The 22,389-nt window shown below is 60.1% G+C and overlaps 3 protein-coding genes and 1 long non-coding RNA gene across 6 annotated transcripts in view; 3 read left to right on the top strand and 1 right to left on the bottom strand.

The window, feature by feature from the left end:
* The first annotated feature begins 3,118 nt into the window (after positions 1-3,118).
* NFE2L1 (NFE2 like bZIP transcription factor 1) lies at positions 3,119-12,496 on the top strand. 3 transcript variants are annotated; one of them, XM_048318857.1, is made up of 7 exons: positions 3,119-3,159; positions 3,877-4,101; positions 4,584-5,080; positions 9,360-9,575; positions 10,048-10,137; positions 10,470-10,631; positions 10,849-12,496. In XM_048318857.1, exons 3-7 carry the CDS (start codon positions 4,586-4,588, stop codon positions 12,178-12,180), a joined length of 2,295 nt encoding a protein of 764 aa, XP_048174814.1. In that variant the 5' UTR covers positions 3,119-3,159; positions 3,877-4,101; positions 4,584-4,585; the 3' UTR covers positions 12,181-12,496. The 3 variants fall into 3 exon arrangements, with proteins under 3 accessions (XP_048174814.1, XP_048174804.1, XP_048174824.1); XM_048318847.1 differs by lacking the exon at positions 3,119-3,159 and adding an exon at positions 3,392-3,712; XM_048318867.1 differs by lacking the exons at positions 3,119-3,159; positions 9,360-9,575 and adding an exon at positions 3,392-3,712.
* On the top strand, positions 5,087-7,655 carry LOC125333164. Its single transcript, XM_048318880.1, has 2 exons — positions 5,087-5,762; positions 5,945-7,655. Exon 2 carries the CDS (start codon positions 6,513-6,515, stop codon positions 7,572-7,574), a length of 1,062 nt encoding a protein of 353 aa, XP_048174837.1. The 5' UTR covers positions 5,087-5,762; positions 5,945-6,512; the 3' UTR covers positions 7,575-7,655.
* Positions 12,497-12,523: 27 nt separating the features above from the next.
* On the top strand, positions 12,524-14,244 carry LOC125333169. Its single transcript, XR_007206787.1, has 2 exons — positions 12,524-12,670; positions 14,149-14,244. It is a non-coding gene; the product is annotated as an uncharacterized LOC125333169 (long non-coding RNA).
* A 7,893-nt stretch (positions 14,245-22,137) lies between these two features.
* Positions 22,138-22,389, bottom strand: part of CBX1 (chromobox 1) — a 16,064-nt gene continuing 15,812 nt past the window's right edge. Inside the window, exon 5 of the mRNA XM_048318903.1 lies at positions 22,138-22,330. Within this exon, the coding sequence (XP_048174860.1) occupies positions 22,237-22,330 (94 nt within the window). The 3' untranslated portion in view covers positions 22,138-22,236. The remainder of the gene's footprint in view (positions 22,331-22,389) is intronic.

Genomic DNA, 22,389 nt, shown 5'->3' on the forward strand with positions numbered 1-22,389 from the left:
GGGCCACGGCGTTGGGGGGGACGGGGAGGGATTTTGGGGGTCCTGGGAGGGATTTTGGGGGTCCCGTGGGGACTTTGGGGGTCGCGGGGAGGGGTGGAGGGCACTGGACAGGCTGTGCCAGCCTGGGGGAGCTCTGTAGTGTTGGGGTTACCCGGGAAAGGGGCGATCCCAAGGTGGGTGGGGGTTCCCAAAAAGGGGGTGATCCCAAAGTGGGGTGGGGGGGTCCCCGGGCTGGGTTTTGGGGGAGGGGGTCTGTAGGGCTGGGGTTCCCCAGGGTTGATCCCAATGTGGGGGTGTCCTTAGGCTGGGTTTCCCAAATTTGGGGGCGTCTGTCGGGAACGGGGGATCCTCCACCCCGACCCTGGATTGGGCAGGAAAAAGTTGGATTTGGGTTGGATCCAGCTGGGAAGGAGCAGGAAGGATAAACTTCATTAGTGCCTAATTATGCCCTGGATATTATCAAGGCTGGGGGCAGATCCCAGAGCTGGGAAGGGGCTCCTGGATCCATCCCAAATAATCCCAGCCCCTGCTGCCATTCCCTGACCTCTCCCAGCCTGGAATTTTCACCCGCTGCACCCAAATCTTGCCTCGTTCGCTTTAATCTTCGGGGCTGGAGCGTTTTCCTGGGGGAGGATAAAAGTGGGGAAGGGGCTCCGTGCCCTCCCCCATCACCGGCACGAGGTGGCCACGGGGACGGGGCCAGGGCCACAAATAGTCCTGGGGGACACTAAAAATAACCTGAGAAAGGGGCAGCCCGGCTCGGATTCCCAGCTGGAAGCTGCCCACGGCCCCGGGGAGTCGAGGGAGGGGTTTGGGGGGCTGCCAGGACACCCCCATGGAAAAGGGAACGGGGAACCGGGGCCAGGATAAAGCCCTGAAGGGATTCGGCCCCACTGGGAAACCTGGGTGGGGGGGAACAGCCCCAAATCTCCAACTTTGGGGGGGCTTTAGGGTGGAAAACACCCCCAAAATCCAGGTCTGGGGGGCTTTGGGGTGGAAAACACCCACAAATCTTCAACCAGGGTGGGCAACACCCCCAAAATCCAACCCAGGGAAGGTTTAGGGTGGAAAACACCCCCAAAATCCAACCCAAGGAGGTTTTAGGGTGGAAAATACCCCAAAATCCAACTGAGGGAGGTTTGAGGGTGGAAAACAGCCCCAAAATCCAACCCAGGGAGGGTTTAGGGTGGGAAAACACCCCCAAAATCCAATCCAGGGGGGGTTTAGGGTGGAAAACAGCCCCAAAATCCAACCCAGGGAGGGTTTAGGGTGGAAAACACCCCCAAAATGCAACCCAAGGAGGGTTTAGGGTGGAAAACAGCCCCAAAATCCAACCCAGGGAGGGTTTAGGGTGGAAAACACCCCCAAAATGCAACCCAAGGAGGGTTTAGGGTGGAAAACACCCCCAAAATCCAACCCAAGGAGGGTTTAGGGTGGAAAACACCCCCAAACACCGCTCCAGGTGCCGTGGGCCAAGGGCCAGCCCGGAATTTGGGGGCTCCTCTCCTGGCAGGGCTGTGCCCGTGGAAATTCCCGGCTGTGGCACGGCATGGGCCGGGCACACCCCGGCTCCAGAGGGTGTTCCATGGGCTCTTTTCCAGGAGGAGATTAGGGAGAGGGAGCAGCCGTGGCAGAGCCAAGGCATGACCCAAAATCTCTGGGATCTGGGCAATTCCAGCCTCCCAAACAGCCCCCCGTGTCCCTGGGTGTATCCCTGCCTCCCTGGACTCATCCCTGCCCTCAACATTGGGGTTCTCCACGTTTTTGGGGGGGCACACACAGCCTGGAAAACCCTAGGAAAACCTGGGAATACCTGGCCAACCTCGCCCTGCCGCGATTTTTCCATGTTGTTTGTTTTTCTTTTCCCTTGGATGAACCATTGTCTCTGGCATCCTGTTTGTCCCGGCGGGTTTCTGGGGCAGGGAAGAGGTGTCTGGGATTCCCACCTGCGGGAAGAGCAGGATCTGGGTGGTGCTGCCTGCGCCTCCCACCCGCTGGCACCGATTTGGGCAGGATTTGGGTGGGCAGGAATCCCACAGGGATCACGGATCGATGTGGGAAGGGGTGAACGACCTCAGAGGTGCCGGGTTTGAACCCTGCTCCGCGGCACTGAAGTAGGTTATGGGGTTTTCGGGTGGATTAGGGGTTGATGATGACCCAGGAAGGGGAAGGAAAGGACAGGGCCTGATGCCAACAGCGCTTTTCCACCTCTTTTCCTACAGATCCAGCAGGAGATCCCGGCCTGGAGGAGATTCTTGGGCACCCGGCCCTCGCCTTTTGGCCATCCCAAAATCACCGAACATCGGCCCTGGGCGAGGCTGGCGCTGTCCCTGTGTCCCCGCAGGGGCCATCGAGGTGGCAGCGCCCCAAATCTCCTACCCAGGGTGGGCAGCACCCCCCAAATCTCCCTCCCCGGTGTCTGCAGGTGGCTCAGGGGCCCCGCGGGGACGGGGGACGTTCACCGGCATCACCGTCCCCAGGGCCTGTGGCAACCCGGGGTGGGCCCCGGGATGTTCCAGAGGGAAACAAGGCTGAGGAGCCACCTCGGAACCACCTCCCCGCCGCTGTGCGGCTCCTCAGAGCCCCGCCGGGGTCACCGGGGAGCCGCGGGGCGGTGGCGGCCCCGCCATGGCGGCCTCACCCCGCTGACGGCCCGGGGCGCCCGTTGCCAGGGCAACCGCTGCGGAGCAAAGGGGCGGTGCCGCCGCCCTGCAGGGATTGGTGCGCGCCGCTGCCACTCAACCGCGCGAGTTCCTGCGCGTCGCCTCATTGGTGGGTGCCGCTGTCACTCAGTGGAGGCTTCGCGCGCCATTGGGCGGGCGCGCTGTCAACCTGCCGCAGAGCGGGGCGGGCCGCGCTGCGGCGCTCCTCCTTTCCCATTGGCTCAGCCGCGCCGAGCGCGAGGGCCGCCCGCACCTCCCCGCATGCCCATTGGCCGATCCTCCTGCCAATCAAAGCAGCGCCGGGGGGGTGGGAGCAAAGCTCGGCCGCCCGCCTCCCATTGGGCCTCTCCCTGCTCCCGCCTCCCTCCGGCGGGCGGTGATTGGCGGCGGCGCCGCGCGAGGCGGGCGGGGGGGGGGGCGGTTGGGCCGGGGCGGGGAGCGGGAGCGGCGCCGGCGGCGGCGGCGGCGGGGCCGGAGCGGCGGCGGAGCCCGGCGGGTACCGGCGGGGGCGGAACGGTGGCGGAGGGTCCGGGACGGCGGGCGGAAGGCGCGGGGGTGGCGGCGGCGGCGGCGGCGGCGTGCGCGGGAGGGCGCGGGGCGGGCGGCGCTGAGGGGAACGGCGAGGCCGCGGGAGCGCGCGCGCGGGTGGGGCGGGGTCACGTGGCCACGGGGGGGTGGGGTCACGTGGGGCGCGCGGGGTCTTAAAGGGCCCCCGGGAAAAAGGGGAACGGGGAGCGCACGTGGCCCCCATTGGGGACCCCCAAAAATCGGGGATCCCCCCCTAAAACCTCCTCGGGGCTCGGGACCGCCCCCCCCCCCCGCCCTTCCCTCAGGGCCTGGGCGCTTCTCCCCGCACAGCGGGAGCCGCCCCGGCGCGCTGGGGGAGCTCGGAGCGGGGCGGGCCCGGGAGCGTTCCCGGTGTTTTATGGAAAACCCCTGGCCCGGCTGAGGAGGGAAAGGGAGCCGGATTCCTTCAGAGAGCGGGAAGTTGACGCAGCAGCCTAAGAATAGCTCGGGCAGGGGAAGCGTGGACAATGTTGTCGCCGAAGGTAACTCGGCCGAGGCGGGCGTGCGGCAGGAAAATGGGCAATTCCAGCGAAATTCCCTCGGTTTTCCCGGGGCCCCGCGCGTGGGGAAGGCGCTGGGCAGCAGCAGGGCCGTGTGCAGGGTGGTGCCTCGGCGTTACCGTGTTTGCTCTCTGGTTACATTTCAGCTGCTGATGAAATCGCAGCCGGGAGCGGAGGAGTCTTTGGACCTTCCCATGGTCGGGACCTTTGACTCATAAAAGGCTCCTTCAAAAAGCGTCGCGAGCAGAAGAGGGAAAGGAAGAGGAGCCGGAGAGGGGAAGGAGGAGCTGTTGGAGGGAGCAGACGCCGTCCCGGAGCGTGGGGAGCTGTGGGGGGAGAGAGGAAGTCGCTGTATGTGGAGTTTTCGGACAGTAAGTCGCATGGAATTCCGCGTCTCCGCGTGGTCTGTGGGATAAAAACAAAAGGGAAGGCGAGGGTGGAGCTGCTGGGGAGAGTTCCGCGCTTCTCGAGGTTTAAACCTTTGATTTTCTCCATTTCTCCACGCGCCAATTCCCTGATTTTTTCCCGAGGAAAACCCAGCCCTGTTGAACTAAAAGCCTTTTGAGCGTTCTCGAAGCTTTTATCCCCTTTAAACCTTTGATTTCCTCCGCTTCTCCGTGCACCAATTCCCTGCTTTTTGCGAGGAAAACCCAGCCCCGTTGAACTAAAAACTTTCGGAGCACTCTTTAAAAAACTCCTACCCCGTTTTTTTAGCTCTGCCCCGATTCTGTTGGAAAGCGGGGCGCAGCCAAGCCAAACCCACCCAACCTGTTGTGTGCAGCCTTCACCCACCACCACCACCACCTTGCTGCCATCCATCCCTGCTTCTCCCTTCTTTTTCCCTCCCCTCCAGAAATGCTCTCTCTGAAGAAATACTTCACCGAAGGCCTCATCCAGTTCACCATCCTGCTCAGCCTCATCGGCGTCCGCGTGGACGTGGACACCTACCTGAACTCCCAGCTCCCTCCTCTGCGGGAGATCATCCTGGGCCAGAGCTCTGCCTACACCCAGACGCAGTTCCACAACCTGCGGAACACCTTGGACGGATATGGCATCCACCCAAAAAGCGTCGAGCTGGACTATTACTTCACCGCCCGCCGCTTGCTCAGCCAGGTGAGGGCTCTGGACAGGTTCCAGGTGCCCAGCACCGAGGTCAGTGCCTGGTTGGTGCACAGAGATCCCGAAGGATCCGTGTCCGGAGGCCAGCCCGGCGCTGGGAGCGGGCTGCAGGATGGCAGCACGGGTGACGGCGGCGGCGTGAGGGAGAGCGGAGCTGAGCAGGGATTTGGGGAAGAGCTGGAAGATTTGGGAGCTGTGGCAGCGCCTGTGAATGGAGATCTGACTAAGGAGGTAGGAAAAAAAGGGGTTGTTTTGGGTGGTTTTTTGCTGTTTTAAGGGAGGTTTTGAGCTCCCGGCAAGCAGAAGTTTGGATGTTGTGCGTGTTTGGCTGTTGGGAAAAGCTGTCCCTGCTCGGGAATGTTGCAATCCTGGAGGAGCACGGGCTGGGTTTCAGCGCTCCGGGGGTAATTCCGGGCTGATTTTCCCTTTTTGTCTGCCTTGAAAGGAGCAGTGAAAGGAGGGGGAGGGGGGGGGTTGGGGGCTCCCCACCCTTCCCCCGACCCCGCGTGACTCGGGATTGGGAAACCGAGCTCAATCCAGCTGGGAAATAAACAGGAGCGTTGGGAAAGAGCCCCGGCCCAGGTGTGGAGCTGGTGGTTGGGTTACTGGGCTGGAGCCCTGCCAGGAGCTCGTTCCTCGCTCGCTTTTCCTCCCCAGCCGGCCTGGGAGAGCTGGACTGGCAGCTGGATTTGGTTTTCCTGCTCGAGCCACAACCTTTGGGAAGGCTGGGATGGAATTCCAGGCCCTGGAGCTGCTGCTGTGGCTGTGGCAGGGCTGCTTTTGGCACGGCACATCCGAGGCTCCCAGGGGGTCTTGGGGGGCTGCTCCGTGGCCTTGGGTCCTTCCAGGGTCACGGAATGGGGGCGGTCAGTGGTGATCCATGTCCTCAGGTCCTTTCAGGGTTGTAGAGGGGGTGTCAGTGGTGATTCCCAGCCTTGGGTCCTTCCAGGGTCACGGAATGGGGGTGGTCAGTGGTGATGCCCAACCTCAGGACCTTCCAGGGCTGATCCATGGCCTTGGGTCCTTCCAGGGTCATGGAATGGGGGTGGTCAGTGGTGATCCATGTCCTCGGGTCCTTTCAGGGTTGTAGAGGAGGTGTCAGTGGTGATTCCCAGCCTTGGGTCCTTCCAGGATTATGGAGTGAGGTTGTCAGTGCTGATCCATGTCCTCGGGTCCTTCCAGGGTAGAGGAATGGAATTGTCCGTGGTGATCCAAGGCCATGGAATGGGGTTGTCAGTGCTGATTCCCAACCTCAGGTTCTTCCAGGGCCATGGAGAGGGGCTGTCAGTGCTGATCCATGTCCTTGGGTCCTTCCAGGGTTGTAGAGGGGGTGTCAGTGCTGATTCCCAGCCTTAGGTCCTTCCAGGGCTATGGAATGGGGCTGTCAGTGCTGATTCCCAGCCTTAGGTCCTTCCAGGGTTGTGGAATGGGGGTGTCAGTGCTGATTCCCAGCCTTTGGGTCCTTCCAGGGTTGTGGAATGGGGGTGTCAGTGCTGATTCTCAGCCTTGGGTCCTTCCAGCATCGCTCTGGCACCTCCCAAATCCCGCCTGGCCCTGGAAAAGCGGGATTTGAGCGGTGCCAGCTGCCCGGGGAGCAGCCGGATGCCGGGAGCCGCTGTCATGTGGTGCAGCAGCAGGCAGGGATCGGGAACGGGGTGTGGGAATGGGTGTGGGAAGCGCTGGGAGCGCCGCAGAGACAAAGCTGGAGGTTGTTCCGGGGCTGGAGGTGATGCAGGAGCAGCGGGATGCTGCCCTGGGAATTCTGTCCCGCTTTTCCCTGCGGGTTTTTCCCCTGTGGGTTTTCCCTGCCCGCAGGGGTCTCCCGGCTCCGGAGGGTTGCGGGATCCGGGGGGAAAATCCCACTCTGGGTTGGCAGCCGGCGACCTTGGAGGTGCCAGAGGGACACGGGACACGAGGCCGAGCTTGTGCTGCTTCCCTGGGGATGGAGGGAGGCGATTCCCGGCCTCGGGAATGGCGAAGGCTCGGCTGGAGTGCCTTGTGCAAGGTCACTCCCGGAGCCTCGGCCGCCCTTCCCCACTCTGGCAATTCCCGGCCGAGTCTGATCCCAGTGCGGCACAAGGAAGCAGGGATCGGGTTTTGGGGGGGGATTTGGGAAGGGAGAGGCCGGGAGCTGCGTTTTCCAGAGGCCTCCACGGGGCCTGGATGTGCTGGCGGCGGGAGCCAGCCCCGGCTGGGGGAGATCTGCGGCTGCACCTTCCGCGCTCCCGGCGCTTCCCGCGTCCCTGCTGCTCCCCAGGGCTCAGTTTTCCGTGTTTTTCCCCCAAACCCTGCCTGGACAGGAGGGGGGAGGCCGTTGTGGCTCCAGGAAATCCCGTCTGGCTCCCACGTCACTCCCTCACACCATCCCGGCGCCCTCCTCCTCCTCCCCCAACTCGCTGCTCCCACTCTTCATTTTTTGGGGTTTTTTCTTAAATTTTTTTTTTTAATTTCTGGGGTGGGATTTTTCACCCCGACTCTACGGGAAACTCGGAGCAGCCGCAAATCTTCCCAGCGGGAATATCCCGGCAGCTCTGCGGCTCCTCGGGAGCACCTGCAGGGCTCTCCCTCCATCCCGCCGTGGCCGGGCCGGGCGGGGATGGAGCTGCAGATGGCTCCGGGGCCGGGCTGGAAATTTTTCCATGACTTTTCCTGGCACCTTGCGACTCCCGGTGGGTTGTGCGGGCCAGGCGCGACCTTGCCGGGGGAATACGGGCGATATAAGTAATTTTGGGAAGCTGGAACTCGCTCCGGGAATGCTGTGCGGGGGGTTTTTTTTTGGTTTTTTTTTTTTTGGGGCGTTGCAGCACCCGGCGAGAGGGGGAAGGGGAGAGGAGTGGGGGGGTTCAGGCGAATTATGAAATCCACTGATTTTTATCCCACGGATAAAAAAATGCCCATTTTGAGCCGGGGCGGTTGTCGGGCTAAAGACAAAGCTGGGATTAAATCCCAGCGCTTCCCTCTGCAGCATTGGGGGTGGGGAGGGCGGCGGAGGCTCCGTGCCCGGGGCCGTTTCCACAACACGAGGATAAAAATACGTGGAGCATGTGATGAGCTGCGGGGGCTCAGCGCCGTGACCCCCCCCACCCCCACCTCCGGGGGATCTCCTTACACTTGGCCGCGGCTCCCGGGGGCTGTGGTTACCGGGGCCGGGGCGTGCCCGGGGCGAGGCTCAGCTGGGGGAGGAGGAGGAGGAGGACGGGGGGGGGGGCTCAGCGGGGGTCGCGCACTCCGAGCCGGGCTGTCCCGGGGGACGGAGCCAAGGTGACCCCGGGCTGTGTCCGCTCCCCGCCTGGGGGTCCCGGCGTTCCCTTCCCCCCCTCCCCATTCCCGGTGCGGGCGGGGGGGGGGGGGTGGGGGGGGCGGCCCCGCTGCGCCAGGGCGGGGGCGCGGCCCGGTGGGCGCCGCGCGGGCGCTGATTGGCTGAGCGGGCGGCCCCCGCCGGCGCTGATTGGTCAGGGCGGCGGCCCCCGTTGGCGCTGATTGGCCGCGGCCACCGCCCGGGGCGGGGCGGGGCCGTCGGCGGACGGGGCGGGGCCCGGGAGCGCCGCATCCCGGCGGGGAGGGGGCGGGGCCTGGCCGAGGGGGCGGGGCTTGGCGGCCGCCGCAGCCGGGAACGGCGGGGGGAGGGTTGGGGGTGGGGGGGGGGGCGGCCCCGCCGAGCCCCTCCCGAGCCCCGCCGAGCCCCTCCCGACCCCGCCGCCCGGGGGCCGCCGCCGCAGCCACAGCAGCATCCGCCGCACCGGGGGCGGGGGGCGGCTGCTGCCGCCGCAGCGGGGCCGCGCGGGCACCTGTGGCCGGTGGGGCGGAGCGGAGCGCGGCTCCCCCCGCCGCCGCCGCCGCCCCGGCCGGCGATGCGTGCGCGGCGCCGCGCCCCGGCCAGCCCGCCCCGCCGCCGCCTCCTCCTCCTCCTCCTCCTCTTCTTCCTCCCCCGGGGACCATGATCGGCGTGCGCCGCGGCCCGGGCGGCAGCTGGGGACATGAGAAAGGTACCGGGGCCGCCCCGAGCACCGGCGGGGCTGCGGGGGGGGGGGTGCCCGGGGGGGGGTGGGGGCTGCGGGCAGCCCGGTGGCGGCGGGGAGCGGGCAGGGGGCCCGGCGGCGGCGGCTCAAGTTGCATCAGGTGGGTGGGAATGCGGGGATTTTCCTGCCACCCCACCCCTTATGCAAATGGCCGGGATGGCACCACGGGCTGATGCAAGGCGGGCACGGCGCAGCCACCGCCGCGACGCGGGCCCGGGCGGCCCCCGCCGCCTCCCCCGGCGGCGGACGGGCGGCCATGGGCGGCGGGCAGGGCAGCGCCGGCCATGCGGAGCCCGCAGAGCCGCTCCCGGCCGGCCCGCGGGGCGCCGGAGCCCCGGCGGCAGCAGCGGCGGCGGCGGCGGCGGAGGGGGGCCCGGCGGGTGGGTGCGGGCCGGGCACCGGGCGGGGGGTCCCTCGGGAGGGGCCGCTGGGTGGGGACCCCCCCCCCCACCCCAGGTCAGGGGCTGAAGGAAATGTGGTCTGTCTTGCAGGACATCGATTTGATTGACATCCTGTGGAGACAGGATATTGATCTCGGCGCTGGGCGAGAGATTTTTGACTACAGCCACCGTCAGAAAGAGAGCGAAGTGGACAAAGAGCTGAGCGATGGGAGGGAGCGCGGGGACAGCTGGAGGAGTGCAGGGAATGAGGTCTTGGATAGAATCCCGCTAGTTGATGGAGAGACCGGGGAGAGTTTCCCAGCGCAGGTAACACCCCTGGGCCGGCCGGGCTGGGGGCTGCGCTCCCGGGGAGCCCGGGGCCCTCCGGCGCTGCCGGTGCCGGTGCGGGGGCTGTTCCCAGCAGCAGCAGCAGCAGCAGCAGGGTTTGCCCAGGTGGGCAGCAGGATTTGGGCAGCAGGATTTGGGCAGGGCCGGCCGCGTCCCCGCACGTCCTCGGGCTTTGGGCAGCCGCAGAGTCACCCTGGCCCGCGCCGAGTCCTTGCGTGGCAGGAGGGAACGGGAGCTGGCCGGGAGCTGGCCGGGAGCGGCGGCGGCGCTTTCCCGTTGCCCGGAGCGGGAGGATGGAGCCTGCGAAGGAGCACTGGGTGGGGCCTCTGGCTCTTTTTTGGATGCGCTGTGCTAAAGCCCTGCTGGAAGGGAGCTCGTTCCTCAGCACCACCTCCCAGATCCCAAATCCCGCTGCTGCCGCTCCCATTCCTTGTGTTTCCTTCCCCACCAGGTGCCCGGTGCGGAGGATCAGACAGCCCTGTCCTTGGAGGAGTGCCTTAGGCTGCTGGAGGCCACCTTCCCTTTTGGGGAGAATTCCGAGGTGAGCGCCTGGGGTGGATCCCAAGGTTTTGGCCGCCTCGCTCACCGGGATTTCGGTGCCTTCCGCGCTTCTCCCGCAGCAGCAAATTGGGTTTGGCTGCTCCAGGAGGCTCCAGGCATCCTGCGAAACCACCAGGGGAGGGGGAGGCTGCGATTAATTAAAGCCTCCTGGATTTGCTCCTCATTAGTTCGTGGCAAAGCGGGCAGGAAGGGCGCTGGGCTGGAGGTGGCTGCATCCCTGAGCATCCCTGATTATCCCTGGGCATCCCTGGGCACCCCTGACCATCCCTGAGCCTCCCCAGGCGCCCAGCCCTGACTCCCTCACGTGCTCAGTTCCCAGCTGCGGATGTCTCCGCCCTGAGCGAAGCCGTGCCCGGGCAGAGCCGGGCCCCGGGCAGCCCCCCCAGCCTGCTGTCCCCTCTCCTGGCCGAGACAGAGTCGCCCTTCGACCTGGAGCAGCAGTGGCAGGACCTCATGTCCATCATGGAGATGCAGGTGAGCTCCAGGAGGGGCTTTGTCCCTCCAGGTGTGGCCGCGCCGCTCCGTGAATTCGGGCGGTTCCTGGACGGTCACGGCTTGGGGCCGGCCCTGGCGCTGCGGTGACACCGCGGTGACGCCGCAGCTGCACGGGGAGAGCTCCTGCCGTGGGATCTGGAAGCGTCCTTGGCAGCGCCGGAGCTCCTCCACCGAGCTGCTCCCGCGTCTCTTGCAGGCCATGGAGGTGAACAGCACGAGCGCCGAGAGCCTCTACGGTGGCACCAGCGGGGACCTCCTGACGTCCAACTACAGCCTGGCCCCCGGCACCCCCATCAACCAGAACGTGAGCCTGCATCAGGCCTCGCTGGGCAGCTGCTCCCAGGACTTCTCCCTCTTCAGCTCCGACATCGAGAGCCCCTCCATGGCGGGCGGCTCGGCCCTGCTGCAGCTGGCGCCGGACAACTCCACCGGCCTCAACAGCACCTTCGGCTCCACCAACCTGAGCGGGATCTTCTTCCCGCCCCAGATGAACAGCACGGGCAACGAGACGGCCGGGCCCGAGCTGCCCGACCCCCTGGGAGGGCTCCTGGACGAGGCCATGCTGGATGAGATCAGCCTGATGGACTTGGCCATCGAGGAGGGCTTCAACCCCGTGCAGGCCTCACAGCTGGAAGAGGAGTTTGACTCCGACTCAGGTCTTTCCCTGGATTCTGGCCACAGTCCCGCGTCGCTGAGCAGCTCAGAAGCCTCGTCCTCCTCGTCCTCTTCCTCTTCGTCCTCTTCCTCCTCCTCGTTTTCCGAGGAAGGCGCCGTGGGCTACAGCTCGGACTCGGAGAACGTGGACTTTGAGGAAGCGGAAGGCGCGGTTGGATACCAGCCAGAGTACAGCAAGTTCTGCCGCATGAGCTACCAGGACCCGGCGCAGCTCCACTACCTGCCTTACCTGGAGCACGTTGGCCACAACCACACCTACAACATGGCCCCGGGCGCCCTGGACCCCGAGGAGCCCAAAGCGCCCAGCGCCGGCAAGAAGAGCGGCAAGGAGAAACCATCCGAATTCCTGGACAAGCAGCTGAGCCGCGACGAGCACCGCGCCAGGGCCATGAAGATCCCTTTCACCAACGACAAAATCATCAACCTGCCCGTGGAGGAGTTCAACGAACTCCTGTCCAAGTACCAACTGAGCGAGGCCCAGCTCAGCCTCATCCGCGACATCCGCCGGCGCGGCAAGAACAAGATGGCCGCCCAGAACTGCCGCAAGAGGAAACTGGACACCATCCTCAACCTGGAACGCGACGTGGAGGACCTGCAGCGCGACAAGTCCAAACTGCTCAGGGAGAAGGTGGAATTCCTCAAATCCATCCGGCAGATGAAGCAGAAGGTGCAGAGCCTGTACCAGGAGGTGTTCGGGCGGCTGCGGGACGAGCAGGGGCGGCCCTACTCGCCCAGCCAGTACGCGCTGCAGTACGGCAGCGACGGCAGCGTGCTGCTGATCCCCCGCGCGCCCGCGGCCGCCGAGCCCCAAGCGCGGCGCCAGGAGCGCAAGCAGAAGGACAGGAGGAAGTGAAGGCAGCGGCAGCACTGCCAAAGGAACTGGGAGAAAGGCTGAGCCTGGAAGTGCTTGCGGAGGGAACTTTGATGCCTTCTTATCCGATTCTATCTTCTCGAACCACACGCGGGAGCGGCGAGCGCGGGGGACGCTGCGGGAGCCGCTGCGGGAGCCGCTGAGGGCTCCGGGGGGAGAGGATGGATGGAGCCCCGGCCCGGCTGCCACCACCCACATCCCCGGGGATCCTGGGAGAGCAGGGACGAGCTTGGCATCGCTGCTGCTGCTGCTGGGGAGGTTGGCAAGAGGTGGAAAACAAAACAAAAAAATACAAAAAAAAAAAACCCCACAAAAAAAAAAAAAACAAACTACTGTTAGGAACTGGCTTTAAATAAGAGGAAAAAAAACAAAAATAGAAAACAAGGAAAAAAAAAAAGATTTAAGTGAACGGACTTCAAAACAAGTTATAGGAGAGACGTTTTTCTGAACTTCCAAAGTTCTGTGATTTCAGGTAGTTGGTTGTTTTTATTTTTATTTTTCCCCCTTTTCCTTTTTTTCTTTTTTTCATTCTTATTTTTTGGGCTTTGTTTCTTTTTTTTTTTTTTTATTTTTTTCCCCTCCTTTTCCTTTTCCCCCCGTTTTTTGCCATCGGTGTGTGTGTGTGTGTGTGTGTGTGTGAGATCCGATTCCAGATTTATCCACCATCCCTTCCTCGATCCCATCAGCCCAGTGCACACGTGGAGACACAGCAGTGGCGTGACTTCCATTAACCCTTCCCAGCCCGAGGCAGCTCTCAGCTGCTTCTGGGGCCACAAAACCATCCCGGGAGCCAAAAAAAGGCCAGCGAGGGTGGGGGAGCCACGAGGAGCTTCGGGATGGGGAAGGGAGGGAGGAGCGGGGCTGGAGGGGGGGAAGGAGCAGCAGGAGCAGCAGCAGGAGCCGCGTCCCCGGCGCCCTCGGAGCCACCCCCGGCTTCTCCCAGGGAGGATTTTGGGGGGCTCCAGGCCCCTCCTGGGTCGGCCAAGAGCACAAGGGGGGCGCTGGGACCCCGATGATGCCGGAGGTGCCGCGTCCCGTAACCGCGCTTGGGTTTTTTGGGGGGGGGGGGGGGGGGGAGGGAGAGGGAGGGGAGGGGGTTCCTGCCCTGATTTTTTTTCCTCCTCTCCCCGATCTCTTTTAGGGTCTAGAAGTGCTTGTGTTGAGTAAAACAAAAGCAACCAAACGAAAAAGCTTCAAAAAAAAAAAAAACAAAAAACAAACCCCCAAAAAACCTCTTTAAAAAAATACAAAAAAAAAAAAAAACCACAAAAAAAAGAAAAAAAACACAAAAAAAAAAAGGAGAAGCCCGAACGTTCAAAGCTGCTCAATGTTCTCTTTTTGCCATAAAATTCCGTGTAACCGTGTGATCACATTATAGGATTCTCTTCTGTCCCTATAGGTGTTGGTCTGACTTCCTTTGTTTTCAGGAGGGGGGTGGGGGTAGTGCCTTGATCACTGTCTGGTCTCCAGCTCGGAGACCATCCTAGAGCTGTATTTCCATATAGCACAGCTGGGAGTGTTCTGACTTTACCAGCAACCAGAAAAAAAAAAAGGAAAAAAAAAAAAAAAAGAAAAAAAAGAATAATAATTAAAAAAAAAAAAAGAAAAAAAAAATTAAAAAAAAATAGAAATTCAAAAAATAATTAAAAAAAAAAACAAAAAAAAGGAAAAAAAAAAAAATCCAATCCAATCCGGCTTTTTCCGAGCCAGTCCTGTGCACGGGATCCACGGAGGAATTCCAGGGTGGTCATCCCACAGCTGGAAAGGCAGCAGGGAAAGCCCGCTGGGATGATGTGTGTGGGGTTTGGGAGCGTTTTCCAGGTTTTTTGGGAATGGTTGGAGCGTGGCGGAGGTGGGAGAGACGAAGCACAAGTGGGGATGTGGGGAGGAGCTCGGGAGGGAGGAGAGCCCTGTGCGTGTGTTTTAAATTATTTCTTTTTTTCCTCTTAGAAAACTTTGTTGCTTTGAATGATCTGTGACCTGTCAGGGAGAGAAGAGAGATTGTTGTGAGCACAGGACAAAAATAAAAACGGCTTATTCACTGTCCCAGCGCTGCCTCGTGGGGTTTTCTTTGGGATTGGAGGGGCTTTTAGGGTGGAATTTTGGGAATCCGAGCAGCAGGAGCAGCTCCAGATCCAGCGGGGATGGGAGGGAGTTGTTCCAACCCTGCAGGGCATGGAAAAGGAAAAGGAAAAGGAAAAAAGGAAAAGGAAAAAGGAAAAGGAAAAAAGGAAAAGGAAAAAAGAAAAAGGGAAAGAAAAAGGGAAAGAAAAAGGAAAAGGGAAAGAAAAAGGAAAAAGGAAAAAAGGAAAAGGAGAAAAGGAAAAAGGAAAACTCCTCCTCGGTGGGGAACAAGCAGCTTTGGGGGGTTTTTTTTTCCCTTTTTTCCTTCTCAAATCCAAGGATTTGAGAAGTTCCTGGTTGAGTTCCTGGGTGAATTCCCAGCTGTGTCCCCTCTCCTTGGAATTCTGACTCGCAGGCTCTGGTTTTCCTGCTGGGAATGGCCTGGGAGGCAGGGATGGAATATCCCAAATCCTGCCCTGGCCCTGAGGGATAAATCCGTCACCAAACCCTTCAGCCGGGAGCGTTTCCAGCGCCTCAATCCCGCCCGGATCACCCTTGGAGAGGCACCACCGAGCCCCTCTGGGGCTGCTGCGGGTCCCCCCCGGGCCTGGATGAACAAGGCAGAGATGGAAAACTCCTCCTGGGAATTGCAGCTGCAGCAGGAGAGGCAGGGATGGGATTCTGGTGGATCCAATCCCTGTTATTCCCACGGATTTTCTCCTTTCACGCTCCCTTGGCCAAAGCCAAGCAGGAAATCCGACCAAAATCCCACTTCCAGCGCTCAGCCATCTCCCACCGGCGTTCCCGGGGGTCAAAATCCCTTTTCCTTGGGATTGAGCCTCTCCCTGAGGGATGGGAAGGGTCCGAGTCCCGCTCCCGGTGTTGGATCCGGGACAGGAGCTCAGCAGAGGGGGACGCGGAGCCTCAAATCCACCTTCCACCTCAGATCCACCTCAGATCCACCTCAGATCCATCTCAAATCCACCTCAGATCCATCTCGAATCCAAGGTGCTTCCCGCTCTCTCCTGGGTGGTTATTCCAGGTGTTCCTTCAGGATATCAGCGATCCCAGCTGGCACAAAATCCCACAGGGATTCCCTGGAATGGTGCCGGGAGCTCCCCCAGGGAAGGGATCCACTGCTCTCCCCCGGGATCGGATCCACTGCTCTCCCCGGGATCTCTCTCTGATCTTCCCAGGATTGGATCCACTGCTCTCCCCGGGGTCAGATCCACTGCTCTCCCCCAGGTCGGATCCACTGCTCTTCCCGGGATTGGATCCACTGCTGTCCCTGGGGAAGGGATCCACTGCTCTCCCTGGGATCGGATCCACTGTTCTTCCCGGGGTTGGATCCACTGCTCTCCCTGGCATCGGAGCCATTGCTCTCCCTGGGATTGGATCCACTGCTCTCCCCCAGGTCGGATCCACTGCTCTCCCTGGGACTGGATCCACTGCTCTTCCCAGGATCGGATCCACTGCTCTCTCTGGGACTGGATCCACTGCTGTCCCTGGGGAAGGGATCCACTGCTCTCCCCAGGATCGGATCCACTGCTCTTCCCGGGGTTGGATCCACTGCTCTCCCCAGGATCGGATCCACTGCTCTCCCTGGGATCGGATCCACTGCTGTCCCTGGGGAAGGGATCCACTGCTCTCCCTGGGGAAGGGATCCACTGCTCTTCCCGGGATCGGATCCACTGCTCTTCCCAGGGTTGGATCCTCTGCTCTCCCTGGGACTGGATCCACTGCTCTCCCTGGGGAAGGGATCCACTGCTCTCCCTGGGGAAGGGATCCACTGCTCTTCCCGGGATCGGATCCACTGCTCTCCCTGGGACTGGATCCACTGCTCTCCCTGGGATCGGATCCACTGCTCTCCCTGGGATCGGATCCACTGCTCTTCCCAGGGTTGGATCCTCTGCTCTCCCTGGGACTGGATCCACTGCTCTCCCTGGGATCGGATCCTCTGCTCTCCCCGGGGTCGGATCCACTGCTCTCCCTGGGATCGGATCCTCTGCTCTCCCCGGGGTCGGATCCACTGCTCTTCCCGGGATCGGATCCACTGCTCTCTCTGGGACTGGATCCACTGCTGTCCCCGGGGAAGGGATCCACTGCTCTCCCTGGGATCGGATCCTCTGCTCTCCCCGGGGTCAGATCCACTGCTCTCCCTGGGATCGGATCCACTGCTCTCCCTGGGACTGGATCCACTGCTCTCCCTGGGAAGGGATCCACTGCTGTCCCTGGGGAAGGGATCCACTGCTCTCCCCAGGATCGGATCCACTGCTCTTCCCGGGGTTGGATCCTCTGCTCTCCCTGGGATCTCTCTCTGCTCTCCCTGGGATTGGATCCACTGCTCTCCCCAGGATCGGATCCACTGCTCTCTCCAGGATCGGATCCACTGCTCTCCCCGGGACTGGATCCTCTGCCCTTCCCGGGCTCTCTGCTCCTGTGCCCGAATCCATGGGGAAGCTCCGGGTGATCTGAGGAAGCTCCGTCCCCCCCGGCTCGGGCCCCTGCCAGCCGGGAATCCGCTGATCGTTGCCCCTTTCATTCCCAGCCAGGATGGATTCGGGGGGGACAGTGCCCTTCCCTGCCCCTTTCCCTTCAGGAATCCCAGGAAAACCCCACAGTCAGGAAGGTTTTCCCGTGCCTCAGTTTCCCTGCAGGTGCCAGTGCCATGGCAGATGCCCAAATCCAGCGCGTGCAGCTCTGCGGAGCCTCAGCCCCGATCCCGATCCCGATCCGGATCCCAGCAGCTCCCGGAGCTCCCCCAGCACCTGCAGCCTCTGACGCTCTCCAAGTGGCACCAAGGGGTGGTGGGGCCCCAAAACCTCCCTGATCCATCCTGGAGCAGGAAAGCTCGGAGCCAGGAGCCTCCATCCTGCTCCAGGGATCACCACTGTCCTCCAGGAGCCTCCACCCTGCTCCAGGGATCACCATGGTCCTCCAGGAGCCTCCAGGGATCACCGCTGTCCTCCAGGAACCTCCATCCTGCTCCAGGGATCACCATGGTCCTCCAGGAGCTTCCAGGGATCACCACTGTCCTCCAGGAGCCTCCACCCTGCTCCAGGGATCACCATGGTCCTCCAGGAGCTTCCAGGGATCACCGCTGTCCTCCAGGAGCCTCCAGGGATCGCTACTGTCCTCCAGGAGCCTCCACCCTGCTCCAGGGATCACCGCTGTCCTCCAGGAGCCTCCAGGGATCACCACTGTCCTCCAGGAGCCTCCACCCTGCTCCAGGGATCACCGCTGTCCTCCAGGAGCCTCCAGGGATCGCTACTGTCCTCCAGGAGCCTCCATCCTGCTCCAGGGATCACCATGGTCCTCCAGGAGCCTCCAGGGATCACCGCTGTCCTCCAGGAGCTTCCAGGGATCACCACTGTCCTCCAGGAGCCTCCACCCTGCTCCAGGGATCACCGCTGTCCTCCAGGAGCCTCCAGGGATCACCGCTGTCCTCCAGGAGCCTCCATCCTGCTCCCCCAGCCATCTTCCTCCTCCTCCAGGAATCATCATTCTACTTCTTCTGGAGCCACCACCATCCTTCCCAGGAGCCATCATCCTCCTCCAGGAGCCACCATCCTCCTCCTCCAGGAATCATCATCATCTTCCCCATGAACCATCCTCCTCCTCCAGGAGCCATCATTCTTCCCAGGAAACACCATCCTCCTCCAGAACCATCCTCTTCCTCCAGGAGCCCTCATCCTGATCCTCCTCCAAGAATCATCATCATTCTCCAGGGATCATCATCATCCTCCTCAGGAACCACCCTCTTCCTCCAGGGAGCCACCATCATCCTCATCCAGAACCACCATTCCCCTCCAGGAGCCCTCATCTTCCTCCTCCAGGAGCCCTCCTCTTCCTCATCTTCCTCCTCCAGGAGCCCTCCTCTTCCTCATCTTCCTCCTCCAGGAACCCTCCTCCTCCTCCTCCTCCTCCTCCTCCTCCTCCTCCTCCAGGAGCCCTCATCCTCCTCCTCCAGGAGTCCTCATCCTCCTCCTCCTCCTCCTCCTCCAGGAGCCCTCATCCTCCTCTTCCTCCTCCTCCAGGAGCCCTCATCCTCCTCCTCCAGGAGCCCTCATCATCCTCCTCTTCCTCCTCCTCCAGGAGCCCTCATCATCCTCCTCCTCCTCCTCCTCCAGGAGCCCTCATCCTCCTCCTCTTCCTCCTCCTCCAGGAGCCCTCATCATCCTCCTCCTCCTCCTCCTCCAGGAGCCCTCATCATCCTCTTCCTCCTCCTCCAGGAGCCCTCATCCTCCTCCTCCTCCTCCTCCTCCAGGAGCCCTCATCCTCCTCCTCCTCCTGCTCCTCCAGGAGCCCTCATCCTCCTCCTCCTCCTCCTCCAGGAGCCCTCCTCCTCCTCCTCCTCCTCCTCCAGGAACCCTCCTCCTCCTCCTCCTCCTCCTCCTCCAGGAGCCCTCATCCTCCTCCTCCTCCTCCTCCTCCTCCAGGAGCCCTCATCCACCTCCTCCTCCTCCTCCTCCAGGAGCCCTCATCTTCCTCTTCTTCCTCCAGGAGCCCTCATCCTCGTCCTCTTCCTCCTCCAGGAGCCCTCCTCCTCCTCCTCCTCCTCCTCCTCCTCCTCCAGGAGCCCTCATCTTCCTCTTCTTCCTCCAGGAGCCCTCATCCTCGTCCTCTTCCTCCTCCAGGAGCCCTCCTCCTCCTCCTCCTCCTCCTCCTGCTCCTCCAGGAGCCCTCATCCTCCTCCTCCTCCTGCTCCTCCAGGAGCCCTCATCCTCCTCCTCCTCCTCCTCCTCCAGGAGCCCTCATCCTCCTCCTCCTCCTCCTCCTCCTCCTCCAGGAGCCCTCATCCACCTCCTCCTCCTCCTCCTCCAGGAGCCCTCATCCTCGTCCTCTTCCTCCTCCAGGAGCCCTCATCCTCCTCCTCCTCCTCCTCCTCCTCCAGGAGCCCTCATCCTCCTCCTCCTCCTGCTCCTCCAGGAGCCCTCATCCTCCTCCTCCTCATCCCCCCCCTCCTCCTCCTCCAGACCCCTCCTGCCTCTCCCCCCCCAGGCCCGGAGCTGCCCCCGCTCCTCCAGCCCAGGAGCTTCCTCCACTCCAAGCCCACCAGGAGCCACCTGGGGCCACCTGGGGCCCCCAAACCTCTGCCAGAGCCTTCGAACGCCACCCAACCCCCCCAGCGCAGGGCCGAGAAGGGAATGAAAGGTCACTTACCCACCCGAGGAGCTGGGAACTCATCCCACGGTCCCCAAAGGCACGGCTCAGGGCTCTGGCTGAGCCTCTCTTCTGCAGCTGGAGGCCAAAAATCAAAACCAGAAACCTGCTCCAGAACCTGCTCCAGAACCTGCTGCAAAGCTCTAACCTGGCTCAGCGCTCACCTTCCCTCCGTGTCCTGCTCTACCTGGTCACTCATCACACAAAGAGCTGGAGGAAAGGGAGCAAGGTAAAGGGAAAGATTAAAAAAGAAAACCAAAACAAGCCCTCCCCACCACCCTCCAAAGGAAAAAAAAAAATCTGTAAAAAAGGTCCAAAACTGGTTTAAAAAAATCAGGATTAGAAAATCTAAAGTTTTATTGAGACCAAAAAAAAAAAAAAAAAGCCAAAAAACAACGAACCAAAAACGAAACGACGACACCAAAAAACAACAAAAAAAAACCCCGAAAACGAACCCAAAATAAAAAGCAGACAGAGCTCGGGACGAAGGGAAAATCCAAACACCAACTTTACATTTCCACACGGGTTGTTTTTTTTTTCACAGGAAACCTAAACACATGCTCATAAAAAAGGTTTGTACAATGCCAGTCGAGATCCCACCCCTGGACCATCGAAAGAATTCAGGATTTGGGGAATAAATCTGATTGCAAAAATGAATGAATTAAAAAAAAACCATCCCCAAACCCAATAAAATTCCTCCTCCCCCCTCCCCTCTCTGGAGGTTCAGGATTTCAACCTTGGCCTCTTCCCAACCTCGTTTTGGGGAGGAATTGGGATGGATTGGATTTTTTCCTTGTGCTGCTCTTGGCTTCCTGTCCCTCCCACATTCCCTCCCCGCTGGCTGGGCAGGCAAATCCAGGGCAGAAAAACTGGTCAGAAATGCAGAAATCTCTTTTTTTTTTTTTTTTTTTTTGGGATTTTTCTCCCCCCTCCCTCCCCAAAAATTTGGAGAAATAGCACCTTAGAACATCCAAAAAAAATAAAACAAACCTCCCCCCCCCAAAAAAAAAAAACCCCAAACCCCCCAGGATAAAAAAGGCTCGAAAAGGGTTAAAATCCATCCCACCCCGTACAATGCACGTGTCCAGAAGTGGCAGTTCTGCTGCAGGACGATACAGAATCACAATTTGCATTTTTCACAAAGTTTCCCCCATTTTTCCCACCCCTCCCACCCCAAAATTTCCCTTCCCTCCCCCTCCCTTCCCCTAAAAAATCGCTCGCGGGGTTTTTCGAGGATCAGTTCTGGGGGTCTCTGTGCCCCCAGGTCAATCCTGGGATCTTCTCCTCTCCCCCACCTCTCTCCCTTCATTTTTTAATATTTTTTAAAATCCATTGGAATTTCTTTGCTGAATTCAGGTTTTGTTTTAAAAAAAAACCAAAAAAAAAAAAATTCCCACCCCCCCCCAAAAAATCTGGAAATGATCTGGGAATGTCATGGCTCGACCTCATTTCCCTCCTTAATTAAAAGAGATGAAATTGCCTCAAATCCCTCCCTCCCATCCCAAATGGTACCACCAGGAAATAGTAAAAGGAAAGGATTAAAAAAAAAGCCCCAAAAAGGAAAGAAAAAAAAACCAAAAAAGAAAGGAAAAAAACCAGAAAAAGAAAGGAAAAAGCCAAAAAAGAAAGGAAAAAAACCAAAAAAAGAAAGGAAAAAAACCAAAAAAGAAAGGAAAAAAACCAAAAAAGAAAGGAAAATAAAAAGAAAGAAAAAAAACCCAAAAAAGAAAAGGAAAAAAACCAAAAAAGAAAGGAAAAAAAACCAAAAAAGAAAGGAAAAAAACCCCAAAAAGAAAGAAAAAAACTCAAAAAAAGGAAAAAAAAATGAAAAAAAAGGAAAAAAAGCCTAAAAAAAGAAAGGAAAAAAAACCCCTAAAAAGGCAGAAAAAAAAAACACAAAAAAGAAAGGAAAAAAAAGCAAAAAAGAAAGGAAAAAAAGCAAAAAAGAAAGAAAAAAAACCCCAAAAAAGAAAGAAAAAAACCCCCAAAAAACAAAGAAAAAACCCCCAAAAAAGTAAGAAAAAAACCCAAAAAAAGAAAGAAAAAAACCCCAAAAAAGAAAGAAAAAAACCCCCAAAAGAAGACAGAAAAAAAAAACCCCAAAAAAGGCAGGAAAATAAAAACGAAAAAGACCCCCAAAAAACCCCCAAAAAGCCAAAAAAAAAAAAGGAAAATAAAAATGAAAATCCAAGACCTCCAGGCAGGCTACGCCTTAAAAACCGCGGGGTGAAACGCTCCTGGGCACCGGGGCTGGCGGCTGCTGGGCTGGGGCTGAAGGGGAAGCAGGATCCATCTGCATTCCCGATCCCGATCCCGATCCCGATCCCGGCCATCCCCAGCGAGTCCTTCATGGAAGGGGTTTTACTTCTGCTCCCGTTGCTTTGAGCCTCCTCCCCAGCACCCCAAAACCCCCCACCCTCCCCATCCCAAACTTGCTGTATCCCCCCGAGTCTCCCTCCCCACCCCAAACGGGCTGGAATCTGGGATTCCATGGGAATCTGCTGGAATCTGGCCGAGGGAGCAGAGGAGCGGCCGCAGGGCACCCACACCGAGCTCAGGGGGGGATCTTCCGAGGCCACCTCTGGGTGCTCCCCCCAGGCCGAGCGGAGCCGCCTCCAAACCCTTCCTTTGCTCAAACCCCGCCAAAGTTCGGATCGGCTTCCCAAAAAAAACCAAAAAAAAACCAGGAAAAAAAGCAACAAAACAAAACAAAACAAAAACCACCCCGAAGGCTTCCCGGAGAGGAGCCAGCAGGAATTAGTTCTTGTCCCTCTTTCTTGTCATCGTCCTCTGAGGGGTAGGAGTGCCATGTCAAACCGCTCCTCGTAGAACGAGATCACCACCTGCGGGCACTTGATGTTGGCTTCCTTGGCGGGCAACCAGGTCGGCCTCGTCCGAGTTCTTCCTGGGGTGGGAGAGGAACGGGAGTGAGGGAGGAGCTGGGAAAGGAGGGATGGGGGATCG

The sequence above is a fragment of the Corvus hawaiiensis genome, chromosome 1 (assembly GCF_020740725.1).
Source record: "Corvus hawaiiensis isolate bCorHaw1 chromosome 1, bCorHaw1.pri.cur, whole genome shotgun sequence".
Taxonomy (NCBI): Eukaryota; Metazoa; Chordata; class Aves; order Passeriformes; family Corvidae; genus Corvus; species Corvus hawaiiensis.

What these genes read in the sequence shown, in the direction of transcription:
- LOC125333164 (XM_048318880.1), top strand. Translation starts at nt 6,513, where the DNA reads ATGGGTGTGGGAAGCGCTGGGAGCGCCGCAGAGACAAAGCTGGAGGTT.
- NFE2L1 (XM_048318857.1), top strand. Translation starts at nt 4,586, where the DNA reads ATGCTCTCTCTGAAGAAATACTTCACCGAAGGCCTCATCCAGTTCACC. An exon ending in CTTTTGGGGAGAATTCCGAG is followed by an intron (nt 10,138 to 10,469) that starts GTGAGCGCCTGG and finishes TCACGTGCTCAG; the next exon opens with TTCCCAGCTGCGGATGTCTC. An exon ending in TGTCCATCATGGAGATGCAG is followed by an intron (nt 10,632 to 10,848) that starts GTGAGCTCCAGG and finishes CGTCTCTTGCAG; the next exon opens with GCCATGGAGGTGAACAGCAC.